We start from the raw sequence: 23,738 nt of genomic DNA, 5'->3' as shown, positions 1-23,738 counted from the left end.
ACAAGGTACCAACCGTGTTGTGATCTCCTTGTCACATGAGTTGTAAGCAAGGATCTTAGCAATGTTTCCTTGACATGGAGTCAAGAGGAGGCTCATAATAGTTGAACATGGAGATTATACACATTCCATGGAGCCAGTGATAGCTAGATTTGAATCTTAGGGGATTCAAGTCAATCCTTTTTGCAAAGATTGGATCGAGATCCGTATGGTGGTTTTGACATGATAAATCTAAAATGAAAGATCCACAATAACGTACATTTCATACTATATGTACTATTAGTCGATCGATGGAATGGAGTGATTGAATAGATCCCTTCTTCATCACTATGTGAGCCTTAAGGACTTATGTAGTCCAAATTTCATACCTTTTGAGACTTGGATCTATTTTATGAAGTTTGGATTTGGTGTTGCTAAGTTAGCATAATTTGCACGGGTAAAAAATGATGTGATCCAGCGGAACATGACTAGGAAAGCTATCAAATCTTAATGGATTGACATGAGCATCCAAAGAAGAGTCATTATACATTTTACATACATGGTCTACAACTCATTGTCCGGGTGGTTATAAAAACATTAGTTATTAGATATAACCATGAGTTTAGACACATAAAGAGATTTTGCATAGCTCTTACATGCGGAGGGATTAGATATGCAAAATCTTGTGTGATTAAAATGATTTTGGGTATAATGAGAACTTGAGAGGCATTACGATAGTAAGATGGTAACTTAAAATCTCATTACTCATTGTAACCTTTATTTTCTCATTGGTCGCATGTTCCATTTGCCTTGTATGACAATGAATGGAGAATGAGTTAAATTGAGAATGGTACAAGTTGATGCCAACGTGTACGAGTGGGAGATGTTGCATTTAAATGTGGTGCGTCCACATAGCTGTAACTTTATTAATTATTTGTGGATAATTAACAAATATTCAATTAATTGATATTAGATATTATTTTGATATTTCTTAATTGAATAATTAAAAATAAATGATTGAGATAGGATGTAAATTTAAATTTAATTTGTTTAAATTTAAATTAAGATTCATTACATTTAAATTTTACTGGTTTAAATTTAAAAGTAATATTCCTATCTCTCTATCTCTAATATGTGTATAAATAGTGAACAAACATACTAGATTTTACACACAACCAAGAGTGAACGTGAGTTATCTGTAAGTCAGAAAAACTAAAACTTTTTTTTTTCTATTCATTCTTGAGGCACCTATCAAAGGCCAGATGGTTTTGAAACATTTAATTCCTTGTGAAAGACTCTAGTAATTGCTCTATAACAAAGAAAGTGAAGAAATCATTGTGTGCATGAAGGAGGATTTGTAAAGCAAGCTTCTTCGATCAAAAAGAGAGTGGAATATTTATCTGAAAAGCTACTTGTGGTTTTGTGGTTAAGCCCGTTAAAAATCATTGCTAAGGGGTTTTGCTTGATCTTGTGAAAAAGATATTGTAAGTGTTTCACTTGGTATTGGAAAAAAGCTACTACCAGGGTTTCGCTTGATCTTGTAAAAAGCTCATTTCCCTTAATGGATTTAAAATTCCTTGGTGTTCCTAGGGAATGGATGTAAGCATTAGAGAAAGTCAAACCACTATGAAACTCTTATGTCTGCTTTTAATTTTTCGCATTGTAGTTTATTACTTGCTTTTGCCTTAGAAAATATTTTACCTTGATTCATTATTTATGCTTTGCATGCACTTGAATTAGGGAAAACATTTTACCTTTGTTTGTTATTTGTTCATTGCAATTTATTGTTGAAAACTTGCTTAGGGAAATCACATATTTGTTTTTGAATTCTTGGTTGCTAAAAGTCTTGATTTTACACTTAGTTTTCAAAAGAGTTTTTGATATACCAATTCATTCCTTTCTTGGTATATTGTTCATTAAGACTTTTACACTAACAAGTAGAATATTTATGAGTTACAATCATTAATTACTATTAAAAGAAATGCAGAATACTTACAAAGTAACCAATAAGTTCAATAGCTTTGCCAAATGCTTATGGATCTTGAACCTATCCAAAAATTCCAACATTGTTCACCTGCATAAGGTTCCAACTAACGAAGATCAAACCAAACAACTTATTAGATAAAAGAGAGAAGACAAATGTCAAGGTTTCTTCTTTCTTTTTTTTTGTCTTATTTATATATTTATTTATTATTATCATCAATGGTGCCAAGATATCAAGTTTCCTAAATTTAGCTTTGACAAAATCTGCAAGGGAAGTAATACTAGAAGAATCTATTACATCAAGTTGATGAAACACTACATGATTAGACAGACCATAATCTGTCAATTATGTAACAGCTTCAATTCCCTTTTTCTCATGGAGCCATGTGCTATATAATATAAAGGCTTAAAGACTACCATTTACCAGCAAGAATGATGTTGAACAACAAAACCCAAGCAGTAAGCATAAGTATCTAGCAAATAAAGTATTGACAAGTAGCATACTAATAAATGGTCCAAAAGTGGCTATTGATAAGCACATAGCATGACTTACATTACTAAGATGAATCTACACAATATACATCCTCATAAAGGTATATTTTCATTTCTTACCCACTCATTCAAACACCAAAAAAAAAAAAAACCCTTTACTTTCTTCTTAAAACAATCCTAATAAACACTAATAGCATGAAAATAGAATACCACCACCATACTAACCTAGTCATAAATCTAATAAATATATAGGCCATTCCAAGGAAATTTTAAGTAATTCAGCTTAATCTATTATCTAATCTTTGGTTAAAAGAACAATCAATCTAAAAAGAAGAGAAATACACAACCAAAGATCAAAACTTAACTAAAATCAACTACCATGCCCAATTATAATGTTTATTAAAATGCAACTTGAATGGGAAAATCCCAACCATTCCTTTCAAAATTCAAGACTTTAACTTCTTCCCCTCAAACATATATCTTGCCATTCCACCTTAAAAATCGCAATAAATTTTTCATCTTTCTAATTATTCAACTAACCTTCAATAGTTACAATTACTCTAGCCGTAAATTCTTAAAACTAACTTAGTAGCTTCTACTTTTTACAAACTACAAGAAAAATGTCCAAAATGACAATCCTATTCATAAAAATTAAGTCAAAATTAAATAGAATTAGAAAAGGGAAATATAAAAACAAACTAGTAACAAACAGATTTGCACTAAAAGCAATGAATAGTGGTAGTGACAAACTAGACAACACACTGGTACTTTGGATGGTAACCGTACTCATTGGCAACTTTAGCCTCTACCATGAGAGCTTTATGGAAGACCATTTCGAGTAACCTTGTAACTTTCTCTTTCATCATCAATGCATTCCTAAATTTATGTCGGATTATTAGTATAAGGGAGGCTTGGCGGGGTAGAGACTAATGGGGGAAGCTTAGTCAGGTAGAAAGGAAAAGGGTAAGCTCGATGGTGGCTAAGGGAAGTAGAGAATCGATTGGAGAGGGAGTGGCTAGGGTTTAGGGGAAAATTAGAAATGGAAATAAAGCCCACACACACTTTTCTTATTTGATTTATAGATGGAATCACCGATGAAAATTCCATCAGCAAACTTAACAAATTTAATTAACATTACTGATGAGATATTCTGTAAGTAATTCCATCAATAAATCCATTTCCCACTCACCAAAATAACAATTATCGATGGAATTGTTGGTTAATAAATTTGGCGCCATGCATCTTTTTTTGACTCTTAAACTTTATCGATCAAATACCAACTACATAGAGTCAATTGGTAACTTACTTTGATAATTCGTCAATATATCATTGGTGATTTATTGTTCACATGTCCATTGGTAATTCGTTGATCATTACCGACGAAATTGTTTTTATCGATGAAATTGTTTTTTTTTTTTTTTGTAGTGCATGTTCACAGTAAACATGCTTTCCAGGTTTATGTAGCAACCTTCTTAAATGCATTACACAACAAAATAAGAGTACTAAGATATCTAAAAGGTATAGTTGACTATGACATTTGTTACAAGAACCGAGACATTGCAAAGTTACTTGGAGTGCTCTCAACATTCACAATGATAACTTGTTTTCCTTCATCTAATCCACTATAAAATGCCAAGGCCGCTGAAGCTTTCTTCCTTACAATATCCATGTAAGACATCTCCTTTCTATTCCTCATGATCATGTCTTTTGACCAAAACTTAGATGAACCATGAACCATATTGTCCATTCCAATGTGGCTCAAAACCACATCCTCAACTAAAGGCAATGGCCCGTTCATAACTTCCTTTGAGCACATATTGTCACACTTTTCAATTTGAGACCTTATCCATTATTCAGAGGTCACTCTTAACATTCTCTCTTGTCTTGGATGATCCAAGGCCATTGCACAGCCCATGGATGCTTCATTATTATCATCTTATTTGATAACCTATGATGGGTGTCGGGTTTTACCATTTTTGACAGCCCCCACAAGCTCCAATTTTTACTTATCTACTACTTTTAAATCAATCTCACGTTGGGCACATGGTTTGATTGAATCCAACCAATTATTTCCACCATAAGCTATAGATTCAATACTATGGTTTCACTTGTCCGCCCACCATGTTGCTTGAGTATGGACGAGAAACTATATAGCAAATTTAGGCAAAAAATATGCAGTTAAATCTTAAAAGCCTTCTCTCTTACTTTCAACATAATGACTTCATCAATTTTCTGCCTAACACATGAATTAATCTCCATGAAAGTCCTCTAAAGAGCAAAAAATTTCATACTCTCTTCTCCCAAGCAAACAAAGTCACCAAATAAATTAGTAATTGATTAAAACATTTTAGCATTCCATGTATGCATAAGAACACCATACACCATTAACCAACATTTACTTTTTTCCCATATTCTAATTCCACTGCACAAACTTGCATAGCCATTGATTCAATTCCCCTCAATTCTTTTTTTTTAAGTGTTTCAATAAATCACCATCCTAAAACGAGAGCACGAATTTGTCACCCAAGATTCTCTTAATCTCCACACCCTTGATCCCTTTAGCTTTCAATTGGCTCATAGTTGGTTTTGGTCATTCCTACCTAAGCCATCATCTACCATTGCAAATTGAAACCATTAGAGAATTTCATCATCCACATAGGTTGTGCAAACCTGAGTATCTTCTTATTTCTTCGATATCTCCTTTACCACCTTAGCCTGTTTATCCACCACGTCAGAACCACTCACCACCATTAACTTCTAAAATATACTTTTTCTAAAAGGTAATCCTTGGATGAAACCTTGCAAAATTTGCAGTCAATTTATAATCAAGTAGCCATACACCGTTGAGTCTTTATGTTGTCCTTCTTACTTCTTTAAAAGTATTGAATCAAATAAATCTAAGGCATCTCTCTCTAACCAAACATTTCTTGGGAATAAATCCATCCACCACATTGCCAAATTGAGCCTTGATATCACTGAACCAATGTTTATGAAGTTTTGAAGGGATATTGTTGACAAAGAACATATGGATTTTGTTAAGAATTAAATTTCTTTATTGATTCACCACAGTTGCCTATCCCTTGTATTCGTTTATCGCCTATCGACACAAATCACCTAGTGTAAAATTCTATTAAACGTAATATGGATTCTACAAGCATTCCATCTCCTTATATGTGGTTTGAATTTAAATTAAAGCTTTGCAAATGCTTTTGCACAATTGCAAATGGAAAAGTTATATTTGATCTCAATGTCTCACAAGATACTCTTACTATGATCTATGTCGATAATAAATCAGATATTGCAATCACTAAAAGCTCCATATATCATGCGAAAATAAAGCATATAAACGTCAAATTTCATGTCTGTTAAGAAGATATGCTTAAAGTAAAGTAACCAAGAGGGGGGTGAATTAGTTATGAATTAAAAATTCCTCCTTTTTAAGAGAACTTTGAAAATGCAGTAGAAATATAAGAAACAGAGAACAAAAATAGAACATGAACTAAGTAAGTAAACCACAAAAAGATAAAAAGTACTTAGCTCGATTTTTTTAAAGGTTTGGCTTTCCAATGCCTACGTCTTCTCCCTTGAAAGCACAAAGAGTTCGAAACCACTATCAACTTGCCTATTCAACAAGGTCAAGTATAACTTTCATAACTTTCCTTTTAATAAAGTTAGGTTTAACCTTCACAACATGCCTTTTCACAGGATTAAGTGTAACCTTAATCAAAACACTACCTTTTTTAGGTTCAAGTACAACCCTTATACAAGATACAACCTTATAACGGATTAGGCAAAATCCCTCTACCTTTTGTGTGGAGGTATAACCAATACAATAATGGATTCAAAAAATCTGTAGTTCAAGACCTCTAACAAGGTTGATAATTGTTGGTCCCGATAATATGTGCTAGAGAGGGGGTGAATAGCACACTTTGGTTCTTTCAAAAATTATCGTTAAGTTTAGTTAGATTCAAGACAAATGAAATAAAGAAACTAAAACAAAAACAGAGTAAATAAGGCACCAAGAATTTAGAGTGGTTCGGTCTAAGACTTACATCCACTACCTTGATGATCCAACCAAGGACTTTTCAAACAATCCACTATGAATTGGTGAAATTCTTAAGCTTTCACCAAGCTTTACAATGGCTTTTACAAGGCTCAGCCAAAACCTTTTACACTAATTTTTTTTGGGCTCAACTATAACCTAAAGTAGTTTTTCAAAGGCTCAATCACAACCTCTCACAATGGTTTTTCACGAGCTCAACAAAAACCCAAAGTGATTTTTCCAAGGCTCAACTACAACCTACAACAATCAAGCTATTCCAAGCTTCAATAACCCCTTAGAGTGACTCCTTCACTCTAAGAATACAAGAAAAGTAGTAAAAGAAAGTACCTATGATCATTGGCTGATCTGAGTGGTACAAGATTAAGTGTTAAATACAAATGCAAAGAGTAGGCGTTTTAGTGCAGACAAGTGCAATGAAGCTTTTTTGGTTTTTCAACTTTCTATAGCTTCTAAAAACTTGTTTCTAATTGTTGGAAGACCCTTTTATACTTGGAGATGCAACTCTGATGGTAGTTTGGCAGTTTATATCTGTTGGAGATAATTAAGGATGAGTTTTACCCGTTAATCTGTCTTATAGTGCTCTGATTCAAATTGCAGACAAAGAGCTTTTAGTCGACTAAGTTGGTTCTGTTTCTGGTTGCAGATTCTGGCAGAGAGCACTTAGTCGACTTTCTTGGTCAACTAAGTTGATTCTATTTCTCAAACTCTTCAGCCCGTCATTTCTTCAATTTGAAATTTGATCAACTAACATTCTTCCTTATTTCACCAATAAGCTTCCCCTTTGTTGGACAGTTGCATCTTGTTATTTTTATCCCTCTTTTTCTTTTGATATACTCTTTGAAGAGTTAAATTAATTAATTTTATATATTAATTTCCTGCACACTCAAGTAAAAGCATTAGACACAAATAAATGAGAATGTTTTATTATCATCAAAAACTAATGGAGCCAACAATAATGATTTTGAGTATTAAGAGATGAGAGCTTTTCAAAGAGTGGTGAATGAAATGAAGTTTAGGCTCAAGGAGTATTAGCTGGATGATAAAAATGTGATCTTTTTGGTTTTGCTCTAACTTAAAAGTAGGATTTTTCTACTCTTTGCTTCCTTGCTTGTTTTCCTTTCTTTAGGACTACAAAATTTTTGCAAAATCATTCAGATCACTCAAAATCACCCTTTTAAAGTCCTTAAAGTGGATATTTATAAGCCTTGTGATTTCTTACCATTAAAATGAAATTTGAATCAACTTTAGTATGTTTTGGCCAACTTACACATCTTTATTACACATGGAGAATCGATTCTTTGATCATGAGTTGTCAGTTCTTCATAAAGTCTCAAACTTTTTGTCTTTAAATAATTGATTCTTCTTTCTTGAGATGTCAGCTCTTCCTCAACTTGGTTCAAACGTGACGCATTTGCATTTTTAGAGAATCGATTCTTTTGTCTTAAGGTGTTGATTCTTTACTATTGATTGGTGCTCAAAATTTAAATTTTAGCTTGAGTTTTGACACTCCAATCTTATCCATTCATACCATCTCTTCTTGTTCACCAAGTTTCTTATTTTTGGTTCCGGTGCTTTAAAAATCAATATCTTCTTCGTGTCAAATTGATTTTTTGTTACTAGACTTATGCTCTTGGTTTATTCTTCACTCAGAATCAACTTTTACTATATGGAGAATCAATTATTTCTTCTTACATTTTTGCCTTCTGCATTTTGTTCTTCCAAAATCGATTCTTGCTCTTTGAGGTGTAGATTCTTCTTAATTTCAATAACTTTTATTTTTCCAAGAACTAACTTCTTTTTTTCTTAGAATCGATTATTCACTGTTTTCATCTGCTAAGAATTGACCTCTTTTATCTTTAGAGTTTATTCTTCTTGTGATAAAGAAATAAATTTTTCTTTTTTCTCATTTAAGAATCAAATCTTTACTTTTGAGAATTCGATTCTTAGGTTAGCACTATGAGTTTGAAACCTAAAATTTTTTGGGAAAACTTAAAAGCGTATCTTCAAGTTCAAGAGCATTATCATTCACTTTCATAGCATATTCAATCAATCTTAGCATTTCAAGACATTTTTTTTTGTAAAACCAGCTTAACAACATTCTTGAGAATTTTTTTTTAGAATGAAAAACATCTTTCATTCATTTTCAAAGCATATTTAGTTCAATCAATTTTGTCATTTCAAAATAGGATAAAGCTAACAATGCCATTATAAAAGCTTAGAAGATTGGTGAAATACATGTGGAGTATTACAACTTAGATAATCAAGTAGTAGACATTCCTACCAAAGGCCTCAACAGACAAAGATTGGAAGAATTAAAAAACAAGCTAGGGTCTTTTAAAGCAAGTCTTAAGAAAGAGTGTTGAGATTGAGACTTGCATGGAAGACCATGGCAGAGCCCTTGCCTTGGCATTTTGTGTGCATGCAGTTTATGCATGTAAAGATTTGATGTCTGACTTCTATACTTAGGTTGTGTGTGATAAAAGTGTTAATTATGCTTAATTTGTTAGTTTTTAATGCAAAATTGCAATACCAATTCAAGTTAATGAACTGTGAGGCTATTTAAACTTTTTTATTAATAAAAAATGAATGTTTGAACAAAAAAAAATCAAGTTAAGGAAGTTTCTCTCTTAGTTCCTTTTTTTAGTTGTTCTTCACTTAATGCTTTTGTTCTTCATTCACGCTCTGTGTAATAGTTTTGTGCATTGAATGTTCATTGCATTAAGTCATTCATTCATTCACAACACAACCTTTTCCATTTATATGTTAATTCAGAATGATTTACAGTTGTTTGGCAAGAATGTTAAGTATCAAGGACTTTTGCTTTGGTAAATACACCTGTTATAAATTAGTTATCTCTATTCTTTGTTTTCCTTTGGTTGTGAAGTGTATTTAGCTTTTGTGGAGTGTGGAGAAACTAGGTATTGATGGAAAAACTAAAATTTTCCCTTATTAACAAAAGAAAAAAGGTCTAATTCATGTAGAGTTTACACGAAATAATCAACTAATGGGTAATGGCATATAATTTTACAAAAAGGATCTTATCTTACACAAGTTTCATTTTATAACTAGCTTGGTATTAGTATATTAACATAAAGTACATCATGGAAATAGATATTGGGTGAGGATAGTGATTAACATATATAAACATACATTCTCTTTAAAAATGATTCCAGTATGTCTCAACATGCCTTGAAGTTTGCTTGTGTATGTAATTGTTAACTGCTATGATGAGTGAACTTCCAATACAGCTTCTTCTCTAGATTCATCTCTATTGCTTATTTGGTTAGTGTTGTGATTTTCTTGAAGATTGCTAGTATTAGTCATCTCAGTTGTAGGTTCAACTCTTGGTCCCGAGACATCATGAGAATTGTGGAAGATATATCTTTGGACGAGTCTTCCCAAAATATGGCTTTCTGAGACAACCAAGGCTAACAATACAATGATCCCAATGATGATAAAGAGGCCTGCAAAGCTCTTTGTAGAAAGACTTGGGCTACTTGAAGAGATTGGCCCAGTCTCATCTTGATATATGGATATTTTTCCAAAATACTTTTTTTCGATTGGAGACATGTATTTTCCTTGAGTGAAATTTAGGATTGCCCTTGAAAAATTTGCAACAAAGGGAGAGCCTATCGGTAATGCCTAAAATTCAAAAAACATTAAAAAGAAAGACAAATTAGAATGAGAATAAACTACCTTATAGGTACACAAAAAAAGGTTTACTTGGGGATAATTAATCTCACCTAAAGATAAATGTTTACATTTCCATAAAGTTTCTAACTAGGCTTACAAGTAGACGACAACACACTAGTATAAATGGTTCAAGATAAGATGTAACTTGTAATTAAATGCAATGGATGAAAATGAAATTATTTAAATAAATAAATTCATGAATCAAGGAGATTTTTTTATTCAATCTAAACAATAATTAAGATGATTTTATCTCAAGCATATTTTTTCTCTACGTAATGATATGTGACACCTATGTGAAGGAAACTAAATGATATCTAAAAATAAGCTTAATGCTAATATTTATACAACATAAAATAGAAACAAATGGAATAGAGAGATGGATGAAAACTTACAAAACCTAAACCATCGGTTCTGTAGGTGGGTCCAACCATCATGTAACCAGTAGAATATTCAGCTAGAAAGACTTTAATATAGGGAATTTCATCAAAGATGGCAGCAACTCCCTCGTTACTAGATCCGTTGCATAAGGCCTCTTGATAGTCATCAACAGAGCCATATGGCTTGAGCATAGACTCCTTAAACCCCAACTGGTTTATCAAGAAATTTTTTACAAATGACTGATTCTGATAACCAATATAATGTTTTCTCAATTCTCTCAAACTTGGGATTGTGGGCTGTAATTGGTTTACTGTTAATATTGATGATAGGTTTGCTGTGTAACTCTGAATCAAAATAAATGCCAAGAATATCCAAAGAACCAACACCAACCTTGAGCAGTTGGTTACCACCATGTCTCCTGTTGCCATAAAAAAAAAACTCAATTTAATTTGCTTTCTCTATATAATCATACGTATAATGTACTTTTCTACATATTAATTTATGAGTAAATTAAAAATAGAACCTTGTCTTTGTTCAATAACTTTGATCTCTACTTATATATTGTGTGTTATATGCTCATTTCTTATTTTAAAAAGAAAGATACAATCTCTTGTGACTTTCCTTTGGTTGTTATGTTCACTTAGAATCCTTTTTGTTTTGGGAGTTGGTACATACTTAGGTTTTGTTTATTTTCCTATTAATCTCTTGCTAGGTTAAGTATGAGTTCTTGGGTGTTTATTCTTTATTAGCATTTTTATGTGTATATTTTAATTACTATATATTGTAATATGATAAGTGTAGTTGATTTGTAAAATTTTCCATGAAAAGATTTAACTACTTTATTTTACTTATAGTAAATTCAAAATAATCATAGATGTACTTAAAAAAAATAAAAAGAAAAGACCCTATGTATGCATATATGTAAGATTATATGTATGCAATTGCTTTAATATCTTTAGAATCAAGATGATGGCAAATATTAGGGGAAGGAAAGGAAGAGTCAAGTATGGAGAAATAGACATATGACGAAGATTTTTATTCACCATCTTTGTGGGGAATCTTAACTAGAGGGTAATACGGGCTTATATGAAAGAAACTTTCGACAGATTTGGAATACTAGTTGACGTTTTCATGCCAAAGGGTAAAAGGGAGAGCTCAACCAAGATAGCATTCTTCAGGTATATATTTGAAAAAGAACTTAGAAGAGCCATCGATTACATTGACGGAATGATTATTGATGGAAAATGCCTCTATGTCAAGGTAACTAATAACCCCAAAAAAGAATGGAGAAAAAAATAAAATAATGGAGACACAAGGGGTTCAAAGAAGGCAATAGCATCAAGAATGTCATTTAAGGATTCCTTACGGGGTAGGAATGTGACAGAGAAGAAACCAGAGGAGCCTAAACAGCAAATGCAGTAAACCGGCCAAGAAACCAATGGGAGTGAAATAAAAAAAGTTAATTTTCTAGTTTTGGAAACGGAATGGCTTTCAAGAATTACAATGGGTTGTTTGAAGGCATTAAGTAATTGTAGGGCCATCGAGTTTGGTTTATTTACAGAAGGTGTCATAGTTTAGGTTTGACTAGCAATAAGACTTTAAGTGGTGGTCACCTCTGCAGATGCTAATGAAATAGAGGTGTTGTCGGGTCAATATAGAGAGATATTTGATGTGTGGTTTGATGATATCAACAAGTATGAGGGTGATATGGATAGAAAATTTCAAGTTTGGGTGAAGATGGAAGAGATTTCGTTGAGCTTATGGCATAATGAGGTTTTCATGACAATGTCTAAGTCATGAGGGAGATTCATATTAGTTGATAAAGTCATAGAAGAAAAGAAAATATTTGACTTTGCTATGATATTGGTTGAAGTTGAAAGTATGAAGAGTATCAAAGCATCCACAAGCATAATTCTAAATGGAAGAATGGTGGAATTTAAAGCATTGATTGCTGGTTTAGAATGTTGTGATTTGGAAAGATAAATTTTAATCTCACCACAATGAAATTAGAAAGAGAAGAGGGTTTCAAAGTCATCAAAAAGTCTTTCCAATAGTGGGTGGACGACAAATCGATCGAACACAAAGTACAAGGCAAATGTTAGTGGAGGCAAACCTTTGTATGCCAAGTACAAGGCCATGAATAAATGAAGAGTTGAGACTCTACATGTATGCCAAGTTAGATGGAACTTGTGGGGGGTGAGATCTAGTTTAGCTCAAAGGCTACAAAGTTAGAGGATAGCTAGAGGTCTAGATGACATTAATTCAAATAGATCTAGAAATTTGAGAAGGAATTATGAGATAAAGGAATTTTGGTTGGGCCATGAAGGTGACGAAATAAGTGTGTTTATGGAGCCCAATTTTAAAAGCTTTAAAGGCGTGGTAATTAAGTGGGCAGAAGAATTAATGGGTAAAGGTGGTTCAAGCCCATTGAGATGTAATAGGAATGGGTTTGATAGTAAGCATGGGTAGCCCACAATGAAAGGAGTTTTAGTAAGCATTCGGGCTTAATTTAAAAGGCTCCAAAGAAAAAAAACAAATAGACTTAATTCAGATAAGTCCAATGGTAATGATAAAGGCCGATGTAGGACAAAGAAGAGAGGTAAGGCCTGTGTTGAAACTTTTAAAAATAAAAAAAAGATAGTCTATGAAGTTAATGATGATGCTACAACAAATTAATGAAACTAAAAAAAGAAGAGACAGAGAAATGTTTATAAGGGAGAAATGGTAATGGTCGTGGTCTGAGGAACCTTCCAGAAAGTTGGTTTCATCAGTCAATAGCAAGTAAATAGAGTATGGATTAAAGAAGCAATGAAGGGATTGAAGAGGGTATAGGGGACACCAAAGCCACAAAGGGTGACAATGAAGATATAACAATAATAGAAAAGACCAAGAAAGGCATGGGGACAAAAGTGGGGGTGAGAGAACTTAGTAGTGGATATAGCCTTAGGAGAAGGTTGAATGAGAAAGTTAGTAATGCTAGAAAAAATAAGAGATAGTTAGAAGTTGAAAGGAAGGGGTTTACGATAGAGAGAAAAAGGGGATCAATGGCACGTCGAAGATATAATCAGATAAAAGAGATTAAGAACAGATTAGAGAAAATTAACAATAAGGTCATGGACGTGTTTCACTTTTCAGTTTCAAACATAAACATAGTAAAAAGAAATGGGGTTATAATTAGAGAAGATAAATTGGCATGGGCAAACACACAATTAAGGCTTAAATTTGGGAAAAAAGAAAGAAAGTCATATTCAATATAACGACTTGAGAACGGGAAGAGAATAACCTCCATTAGTGCTAAAATCATATCAATATCCTACTTGTGTGGGCTTCTTTATTTACCATAAATGTTGTTAATTTCTTGGAAAATTCATGGGATATGTAGCGTAGATAAGCAAAATGCCCTAAGATAGTTGATCAATAGAAAGACGCCTGATATGAGATTCATACAAGAATCAAAGTTGAAAACAATTGAAGTTGGGTTATACAGTAAACTACGGGCAGGGGTGAAGTCAGAGGATATGGTGTTGCTTCTGATGGGAATGCAGAAGGAATCATATTTTTAAGGTGTGATTAATTTGTTGAATTAGGTAGTGTGGTGGAGAGTAAATATTATGTTCTAATGATAAGTAGAGTTAAGAAATTAGATAAGATAGGTGGATTTAGGAATATTTATGCACCAAATAGCGATGAGAAGAGAAAAAAATTATAGGAAGAATTAGAGTTGATTATGAGTAGAGAAGAGATGAATTGGGTGAGTGTAAGAGATTTTAATGTGGTTAGGAATGAAAGGGAAAAAATTGGGAAATGGGAGGTGGACACAACTACACATTAGTTCAATGATTTTATGAATTCTAGGGGACTTGTTGATCTTCCATTAATTGGAGGAAGTTTTACATGGCGTAGTAATAGAGCGGAGCCCACTTTTTGTGGGCTTGATCATTTTCTGTTTGATGTTGAAATTGTTGAAGTGTGCAAAAATTTGGTTCAAAGGGCTTTTCTGAATTTGATCTTTAACACAACCCCATTCAAGTGAAATCTGAAGTAATGGAATAGGGTCCAAAGCCATTTAGGCTTTTCAATTATTGGTTGGATGACTGAAGTTTTAAGATTTAGTGAAAAAAGAGTGGAGGGAAAAGACAAGTGTGGTTGGCGAAAGAATAAGAATTTGGGAGAAATTGAAACTCTTGAAGCCTAAAATTAGAGAGTGGAAAAATAGAGAATATAGAGCAATTAGAGAAAAGATAGCAAATTTGGAAAGTGAGATTCAAACCTTTACAATGATTGGTAGAATTTTATTGAGGATAACAAACTAAGAAACGAAATTGTGGAGAAAAGAGTTAGGCTGTCGTAGTTATACAGAATAAAGGAGAGAGAATGGTTACAGAAGTTAAGGGCTTGTTAGGCAGTTGAAGGGGATAGGAGTACTTGGTACTTTCATGCGTTGGCATCGGCAAGGAACAGAGTTAGTAACATACATAGTATTGAGGTGAATGGGAGGATGGTGGAAGAGCCAAAAGTAGTGAAGGCAGAAGTTGTCAAGTATTTTCGAAGACACTATTTAGGCTAAAAAGGGGTTAAAAGTGCAGGATATTGACTGTAGTTTCAAAAGCTCAAGGTTGAGACAATGACATGGCTTGAGAGATCATTTATTGAACAAGAAGTTTGAGAGACGATTATGAGCTACAATGGGAATAAAGCCATGAGATCGGATGGTTACAATATGAACTTTTATAAAAGATAGTAGTGGGTTATCAAGGGGAGGTGATGGAGTTTATAAATGGTTTTTATATAGGAGAAGCATTGGGTAGAGGAATTAATTTCACATTTATTACATTGATCCTTAAGAAAACTAATCTGACAAAGCTGAATGAGTGTCACCTAATTAGTTTGTTAGGGAGCATGTACAAGATTGTGGCGAAACTACTAGCAAATAGGGTAAGGCAAGTGATTGGTGAAATAATCATATCTAAACAATTTGCGTTTGTTCAAGCAAGACAGCTTGTGAATTGTGTGTTAATAGCAAACGAGATCATTGATGGGATCAAGAAAGAGAAAAGAAAAGATACGATAATCAAGATTGATTTCGAAGAGGTGTATGATAGTGTATACTAGGATTTTTTAGATCTTATGCTTAGGAAAATGGGGTTCGATTGTAAATGGAGGGTATAGGTTAACAAATATGTGTCCACTATAAAGACTTCAGTTCTCGTTAATGGTGCCCCAACTAATAGTTCGGTATTCAAATAGGTCTATGTCAAGCTTGCCCATTGTCACCATTTTTTTTCAACATCATGGCTGAAGGAATGAGTGTTTTGTTATTCAAAGCAAAGAAGGTTGGTATTTGTAGTGGGAATCAAGTAAGGAAAGGTGATATGAAAATTTCTCATCTGCAATATGCAAGACAAAATTTTGTTTTATAAGGCTGATAGAGATGAACTCAAGAGAATGAAGTGGTTCTTTCGAATTTATCAGGCAATGTCGGGGTCGAAGGTAAACTTCCATAAAAGTGAACTTTTTGGGGTGGCAATGGATAAGGATGAAGAGGAAGAATGGTCAAGGGAAATTAAGTGTAAGGTAGGTTCCCTTCTGACCATTTATTTAGGGATGTCATTAGGAACGAAGCAAAACTCTCTGAAAATTTGGAAACTAGTCCTAGATTGCGTTGAAGTAAAGTTGGTTGGATGGAAATTAAGGATATTGTCTACAGATGGGAAGGTCACTTTATTGAGGTCATATTTTCAAGCTTTCCAATCTTTTACATGTCCTTATTTCAATTACTAGTGGGGATTAGGAAAGAGATAGAGAAGATACAAAGAAGATTTTTATGGGCAGAGGTCTGTTCACAAAGAAAAATGCATTTGGTTGATTGGAATCATGTGTGTAATTACAAGGTGAATGGTCGTATTGGTCTAGTGGATCTTGAAATAAAAAATCATAGACTCTTAAATAAGTGGATATGTAGATTTGGTAACATAAAAAAAAAAAGAATCATTGGGGGAAAGTTATGGAGGAAAACACTGGATGTGATTCTAATTCACTCCTACCATCTGTTGAAAGAGTTTGGAGGGCCTTATACTTATGAAAAAATATTTTAAGTCCCCTTTCCCTCACTAACAAATTTTTTATGCAAGAACATTTAGATCTTGGGGTTCTTTTAGGTAATGGGAAACACATTGAGTTTTGGGCGATTAAGTGGATTGAGGGAGTGATACTTAGAGAAAACTTTCCTACAGTTTTTGCACTATCCATGAAAAAGAAAGGAAAAGTATGTGAATTTAGGTACTAGGAGAATGAAAGATGGGTTTGGGAAATTGAATTGAGAAGACAACCTCTTGGATAGGAAGAAGAATAGTGGAAAGCTTTTATTAGTGTTATTAATAAGTTCCAATTAAGTAAAGAATTTAAGGATGAACTAGTATGAAAAGGTGAAGCTAGTGGGAACTATTTAATTAAGAGTTTTTGAAAAAACTGATGGCTCAAAAGGGGGTAGTCAGAGAGTTTGGAAGTATGTTTGGCAACGTATAACACCACATAGAATAGAGGTTTTTGTCTAGCAAATTTTACATAAGAAGATGCCAATGAAGTTTGAACTTTTTAGAAGGAGTTTATATTCATTAGAAACAGCAACCTGTGTGATATGTAATGTTGAAATAGAAAGTATTAAACATCTTTTTGGTGGCTGTTATAAAGTGTAAAAGATATAGCAACTATGATACAATAAATGTGGGACGGCTTAGGTGATGCCGAGAGACATAAAGAGCCTTTTTCAAGTTTGGAATAATGTTACTTTAAAGGGATGGGAAATCAAGATTTGGAGGATGAGGTTCTATATGCAATTGCATGGACTGTCTGATTATCTACGAATGCAATTGTTCTTCATGGGAAACAATGGGAGAAAGATCAGGTATGGGAAACTATAAGGTTAAGGGTGGCTACATGGGCTAATGCCAAATGGCCTAATGAGTACCTTGCTATCTTATATGTCGTTAGGCTATACATTGAAAAGGATGAAAAAAACAGAAAGAAAGTAGAAAGGGGAAGGGAATTGAGTGGTGCAAACCAGTGAAAGGATAGTTAAAGATTAATGTAGATGGGGTAGCTAAAGGTTGCCCGGGAAGAGTTGGAATTTGGGGTGTGTTATGGGATGAAATATGGAAGATTTTAGTTTCCCTTTCCAAACATATAGGGATTGGGGACTTTAATCTTGCTGAAATATTGCCAATAAGGGAGGTTTTTCTGATTTATGCAGCTACTGAATGAGGAAAAATAGACGGGCTTGTGGTGGAAAGTGATTCCATTAATGTTGTGAAGTGGGTGAACTAACCTAAGACAATTCCTTGGAGGTTTTCAGAGATGGATTATTGATATTAAGAGAATGAAACAAGAAATAAGCCACTGGAGGGTTGAACACACATTGAGGGAGGCCTACACATCTGTAGACAACCTAGCAAAAAAAGGTACAACTAGAAAAGAAGACTTACTGTGGGCTGCTCCTAAGGATAACAGAATATGAAAACAAAAAGTGTAGGAGATTTCTTGTCAGCAAATAAGTATGGTTTGTGCAAAGTGTCTAGGTTCAGTTCTTCCTCTTTGGTTCCTTATCTTAAAGAGATTGATTGTGGCATTGTTGGTTTTTGATAAATTGAAAGCCTGATGATCTTTTACATGCCTGAAACATTTTTGTGAATTTTGACTGATTGGTGGAATTTCTTTTATTTGGATAATGGTTCCTTTTATGTCTACTATATTGTGTTCTTTTGAGTTACAAGCGTTGTATAGTGTTTTTACGACTTTTTTACAGGGTCATCTTTTGTGTATATGATGTAGCAGGGACTTTTATGATGACAGGAGTCTTTTGAAGTATAGGTATAGGGGGTGTATCCATGAGTTTGGGAATTATACCTTTGTTTTGGGTGAGAGGCATTGATATCAAATATGGGGAGTCTTTTTGTAAATATTTTGGCTGGGTGATACTCTTCCCCTGGTGCAATTTCAATGAAATTCTGATTTTCAAAAAAAAAAATGTATGTATGTATGTATGTATGACAATGCAATTTGTTTATTAATATAGATCACTAAATTCTTTTACAATTTTAATATGTATACTATTTTTTATGATTTTTTTATAGTTTCAGACATTTAAAACCCATAAAACTTTAATGCTATAAAAGTTTGCAATTTTAATAGAAAACGCAATAAGGTTAATGCTTTTCTTCTTTTTTGTGTAAATTGAAATTTAAACAAATATTATGGGATGAAAGGAGTATGATTGAAATTAGTATTACATCATTGATTTTTACTAAAAGAAAAGAGATGGAGAGGAGGGATCACCACGGACAAGCATGGAAGTATTAAAAAATTTGTACTAAAAAGAAAATAGAGAAATAGAAGGGAACTTACTTTGAGGGGTGGCCACGGATAGGCAGGGAAACATCAAAATTGAGCTGAGCTGCTTTCTGGGTGATCCACTGAATTCTGTATTTTCACGACGATCTAAAACCCGCACAACAATCCCTATAAAAATGCAGATTGCGGTGATTGTCAACCATAGATCCCAGCTCAAAGGTTTCATGAATATCCACATGTCTGTTGGCCCATTGTGGCTAACTTTTATAAGCATGGCCACTCCTGACTCCAAATATGGCAATGTAAAATCCACACAATTTATCCTGCTAGCCACAATCGAGATATCTCCCACAGCAGCGTCGATTTTCTGTAGAAGGAAATTGCAATTCAACAACTATGATTTCTAGAAATTAATTTAGAGAAAAAAAAAGGAAGGATATAGAACTAACCTCATCCTTAACTTGGGAACAAAGCTCATCATAAGTTCCCTCAATAAATTTAAATTCATATTCAGTACCGGGCAAGGCGGCCTCCCACACGGCTTTGAAAACCTCTATGGAGAACCCTGGTAATTCATTGTCATTGCTCCCAGGATGTAAGTTCACAAATTCTGTGAACCCTCTTTTGCTTGGAACCCCTATTCTCCACTTGTCTCTAACCGTAGGCATAGTCCTTTCATTAAGTGTTCTTCTGGTCTCTTCAGGTATAATGATTTTTTTGAGCTTGTTCCCAGCTGAAGCAAGATGTCTAGATATTCCTCGGTTAGGAGTCCAATAACCAATTATCCCCTTTCCTTTTCTGGTTAAATTAAATATTTCAAAGGCCGAAGGCTGCAACTGCCCATGAACCAAGTCAAAATCTCCACTGATCCCTCTAAAACTAGTGCTCAAGATTTCCTCAAGTAATCCTTTTGGACCTATTTCGGCAATCCGGGCGTCTGCTGAAGTTTTGCTCACCGTCTCCTTCAAGAAGCCAGAAGTCACTACCCCAATTCTCTCCACAGTCATAGCTAAAGCCCAAATTGTATCATAAGCCCACAAACCGAAGAGATTTAGCTCACTTGCCTCGTTGTTTTGCTTCATCAAGGATAAAGTTTTATACCTCGTTTTGAAGTTCTTGAGAGCTTCCGTTTTGGGTACATAAGGCCTTACGCCTATTACACTCTTCATTGAATCAAGAGCTATAGCACCCATGCCCATGGTATCTACAAAGCTAGACAAGCCATCTGTCACAAGCCATGCAAATCCTTTGTTCATCATTCCTGCCATGTTTGCAAGAAAGAACAAACGAGAGGCAAGGTTTGTAGTCATGTGCACCACAAAAACCTTACCCTGCATGGTCATTAGCACTTTTAGCTCTTCTAAGATTTGAAAATCTTCGGCAGAGTTGGGGATTGCACTCTTGTATGATAGCGCAATGTCCATGTTTTCTATTGCATCGGTTAAATAAGGAATAATCGCTTTGCCGTATTCCATGTCTTCGTACACAAGTATGACTTCGTTCCATTCAAAATTTTCCAATATGGCAACCGTAGCTTTTGCCAGGCGAGAGAAGTCAACTATGGCTGTTCTGATAATACAAGGACTTTGTGAGGGAGAAGAGCTTCCTCCAAGTTTTATAGCAAATGAGGCTTCAGCTGATCGTTGTGGAAGATATTCTACATTCCAGGTTCCAAACAAAATTGCAAAAATTCAATGGTATACGTGGGATATAAAAACTTTTTCGATTTCACACTTACTCCTTTGTATTTTGTTTGATACTTGAATGACAACATCTATCTAAACTTTTAATATCTAATTAACTAAAGAACAATTTTCAGTTAACATCGAACTTACTGAAAGGTGATATGTTATATGTTATGAACGATTGCCCTTCTAAGATCCTTTAAACAATAGATGGATTACCAAAGTATTAATTTTTTTTTTTAATTTTCTGGACATATAAACAAATTAAGTCTATACGCTATACAAGTTTATTAAAAGCAAGTCCCTCTTGACTCACTGCTTAACATTTGACATTTTGATTGCTTGGACTATGTTGGTATGGACCACTACTTTATTGCCTATTTTGTCTTTTGCTACCAAGGGTGGACCGTTTGAAGGGCCCAAAACTTTTGAACATTAATCCCACGTACGTATATCATACTATTATTATATTAAATAAATTTAAGGTGATCTCCAAACATAAATATATTGATTTTTTTCTTCCATAACCGAACTTTTTGCATGTTTAATTTGGTAGAGATTAAAATTACATACATAATTGATCACTGTTTGTGTGCTGGTTTTTATTGTTTGATAAAGATTAAATTTAAGATGGTTTTGAAGTGTGTCCCTAATCCCTTCACGATTTTGAAAGACACTTGTATCTTTGAAGATGTACATCAAAAGAGAAATTTCCTCACATTGGTCACCTGTTTTCGTGAGATCGTAGTCTCCACGTAAGTGAATCCCACCAGACCCAAAGATTTTGATGGGATCGAATTAGTGACCTCCTAGATACAAGATCGGCTCTAATACCATTTTAATCAGAAAAACTTGGTTGACTTGATGACCCAATTCATGAAGCCAATAAGACTTTCGGTGGCCGGTTGCTCAAAATAATTAATGCACAGTTCAACTGTCATAGTCTGAGATAAAATTAACCAATTCATCCATCTACTATTCTACAGGACTTAGTTTATTTTATTTTAACATTCTTTTTATCATGAAAATGGACCCAAAAAAAATTGCACTCCTGCAGAAATTTATAATTAAAATAAACACGAAATTACCTTATCTTTAATGGAAAATTATACGAACAAAACTTACCTGACGAAGCTGCAACGAGGCCATCAAGCGAATCCCATCTTTGCAGAGACAATCTCGTATTATAACTTGGGTGCTTGGCATAAAAATCTGAAAGAGCCATGGACAAACATATATTTGCCATAGCACCCATTTTTGAGTTCACGTCTAGAACTACACTAGCATTATAGACCAACCTTGTCGAATCCCTGGTTCCATTTCGTACGTTTCCAGCAGTTTCTGATTTTACAGTAATGAAGGCAAAGGAGAAAAGGGAGAAGAAAAAGACGAGAAAAAGGGGAAGGAAGTACTTGGAATTTAGCATCGGCAGGGACTCTTCGTTTCAAGGGGCAGTTTTTCAAAGTTTCTCACCGGGTGTTGGTTTAGTTAACGTTATTATATATAGAGAGAGTTTGCGCCTGCATGTTTGACCTGACCTGCTTAGCGTTTCTTTTGGTTTTTGAAAGAGGAAGGAAATAATGAGTTGTGAAAAGTCTTCATTGAGTGAATAATATCTTTTCTGCAAATACAAGGTTTTTTTTTTCCCCTACAATTCAAATAGAAAATTTGAATGAAATCCATCCTGTATTTAAAATTTACTTTTTTTAAAAAAAAAAACTATAAATGGAAGCAACTTCGGGGCGGTTTCAAGAGGAATATTCTGTAATGACTAAATATAACAAAATGTTAATGGTGTTCGGATACTTAAGAATGAAGAAATAATCAAAGATTCAAGCGTCTCTAAAGCGATACACCAACAGGTAGAATCTAAGAGACTTCATCTAATTAGAGGTCTTGAGTCCTACTCTACAATGGAACTAATGAAATTTATACATAATAATGTAGCTACTATTGTTTTCAACGCTTTGAAAAACCTCTTGCTTTCCCACTAAGCAAGCGCGTATTCTAGATTTCCCATATCAAATTTTTTTTAATCATTTGCGTCTGTTACTTATAGGTTCTCTTTGCACCGACGGGATTTTTCTTTAATGTCGTTTACCATTAATCTAACCAAACTAAACAGAATTCATTACTCAAATGGAAAATAAAATGAGTTTACTATGTAGAAGGAAAAACCTTTTTATCTAATTACAAAATATCTCATGTCTTTCGAAATTAGTAAAATCAAACATTTTCTAAAGACGAATAATGTATTCTGATATGAACTTGAGGGCATCACCTAAGTTAGACATATAATTAATAATTAAATTTTTGGTTATCTCTATTCCTTCATCAGACTCTCATCTGCTTGTAGAAGGATATGATTAATTCAATATGGAAATAATGGCAAGAGGGAAAGGCGGTGAAAAAGAGATTGCATCACTCTCTTTGTCAACAACCTTCCGTTACAGATCAAATTGGCGGTGGCTTCACACAATCTTTAGTAAATTCCATGAGCGCTTGATGTATTTATCTCTCACGGGAAAATTTTTTTTTGAAAAGGATGAAAATTTGGCTTCGTGAGTTTTGGGGTTTTGGAAGAGGCTAAAAAGGTAATATGTAGTTTGAAGGAAGTGTGGCTAGTAGATCACCAAATTGGTATAAACATGATGAAATTTGATGACTTGATAGTGTATAGAAATTACACATTATCAGTACATCAAATATAAACTTTAATAGAGAAATTAATGACATGGCAGATAATTATGCTAAACAAAGAGTTTGCTGAGATTTGGATTTTATTGAGCAGTTGTAATTTCTTTTCGTTTGTGCTTGTGATGTTTAAAGTCTTGAACTCATAGTTCGAGAGCTTACATAGAATGAGGGTGCAAAAGGTTGGTTCAGTGTTGGAGTGAACCTTTTCCCTTTATTAATAAAGTATCTTGTTGCATTTTTTTTTTTTAAATGTCGGGCTTAGAGATTCAACACTAGGAGTCTTGGTCCTCTTACGAGAATGGAAAGCATCTTTATGGTCAGTGCTGTTTTTATTGTTAAATAATAAGTGGAAACTCAACAGGGACAAGAAAAGTGTTTTGAAAAGGCTTTTCTTGATCTGGCTAATAAAAAGTGTTATCAAACCG

At 33.8% G+C, this 23,738-nt stretch overlaps 1 protein-coding gene across 2 annotated transcripts; it reads right to left on the bottom strand.

Annotated features, from left to right (window-relative positions):
* LOC18589201 (glutamate receptor 2.7) lies at positions 1,963–22,079 on the bottom strand. Of its 2 annotated transcripts, none has more exons than XM_018126720.1 (5): positions 21,742–22,079; positions 19,381–20,588; positions 18,986–19,298; positions 10,600–11,003; positions 1,963–2,050 (listed from the first exon to the last, which is right to left on the bottom strand). In XM_018126720.1, the coding sequence occupies exons 1-5, from the start codon at positions 22,040–22,042 to the stop codon at positions 2,024–2,026; spliced, it is 2,253 nt and encodes a 750-aa protein (XP_017982209.1). In that variant the 5' UTR covers positions 22,043–22,079; the 3' UTR covers positions 1,963–2,023. The 2 variants fall into 2 exon arrangements, with proteins under 2 accessions (XP_017982209.1, XP_007014125.2); XM_007014063.2 differs by lacking the exon at positions 1,963–2,050 and adding an exon at positions 9,527–10,156.

Source organism: Theobroma cacao, chromosome 9 (assembly GCF_000208745.1).
Source record: "Theobroma cacao cultivar B97-61/B2 chromosome 9, Criollo_cocoa_genome_V2, whole genome shotgun sequence".
Classification (NCBI taxonomy): domain Eukaryota; kingdom Viridiplantae; phylum Streptophyta; class Magnoliopsida; order Malvales; family Malvaceae; genus Theobroma; species Theobroma cacao.
This window is presented reverse-complemented; position numbering and strand designations above follow the sequence as displayed.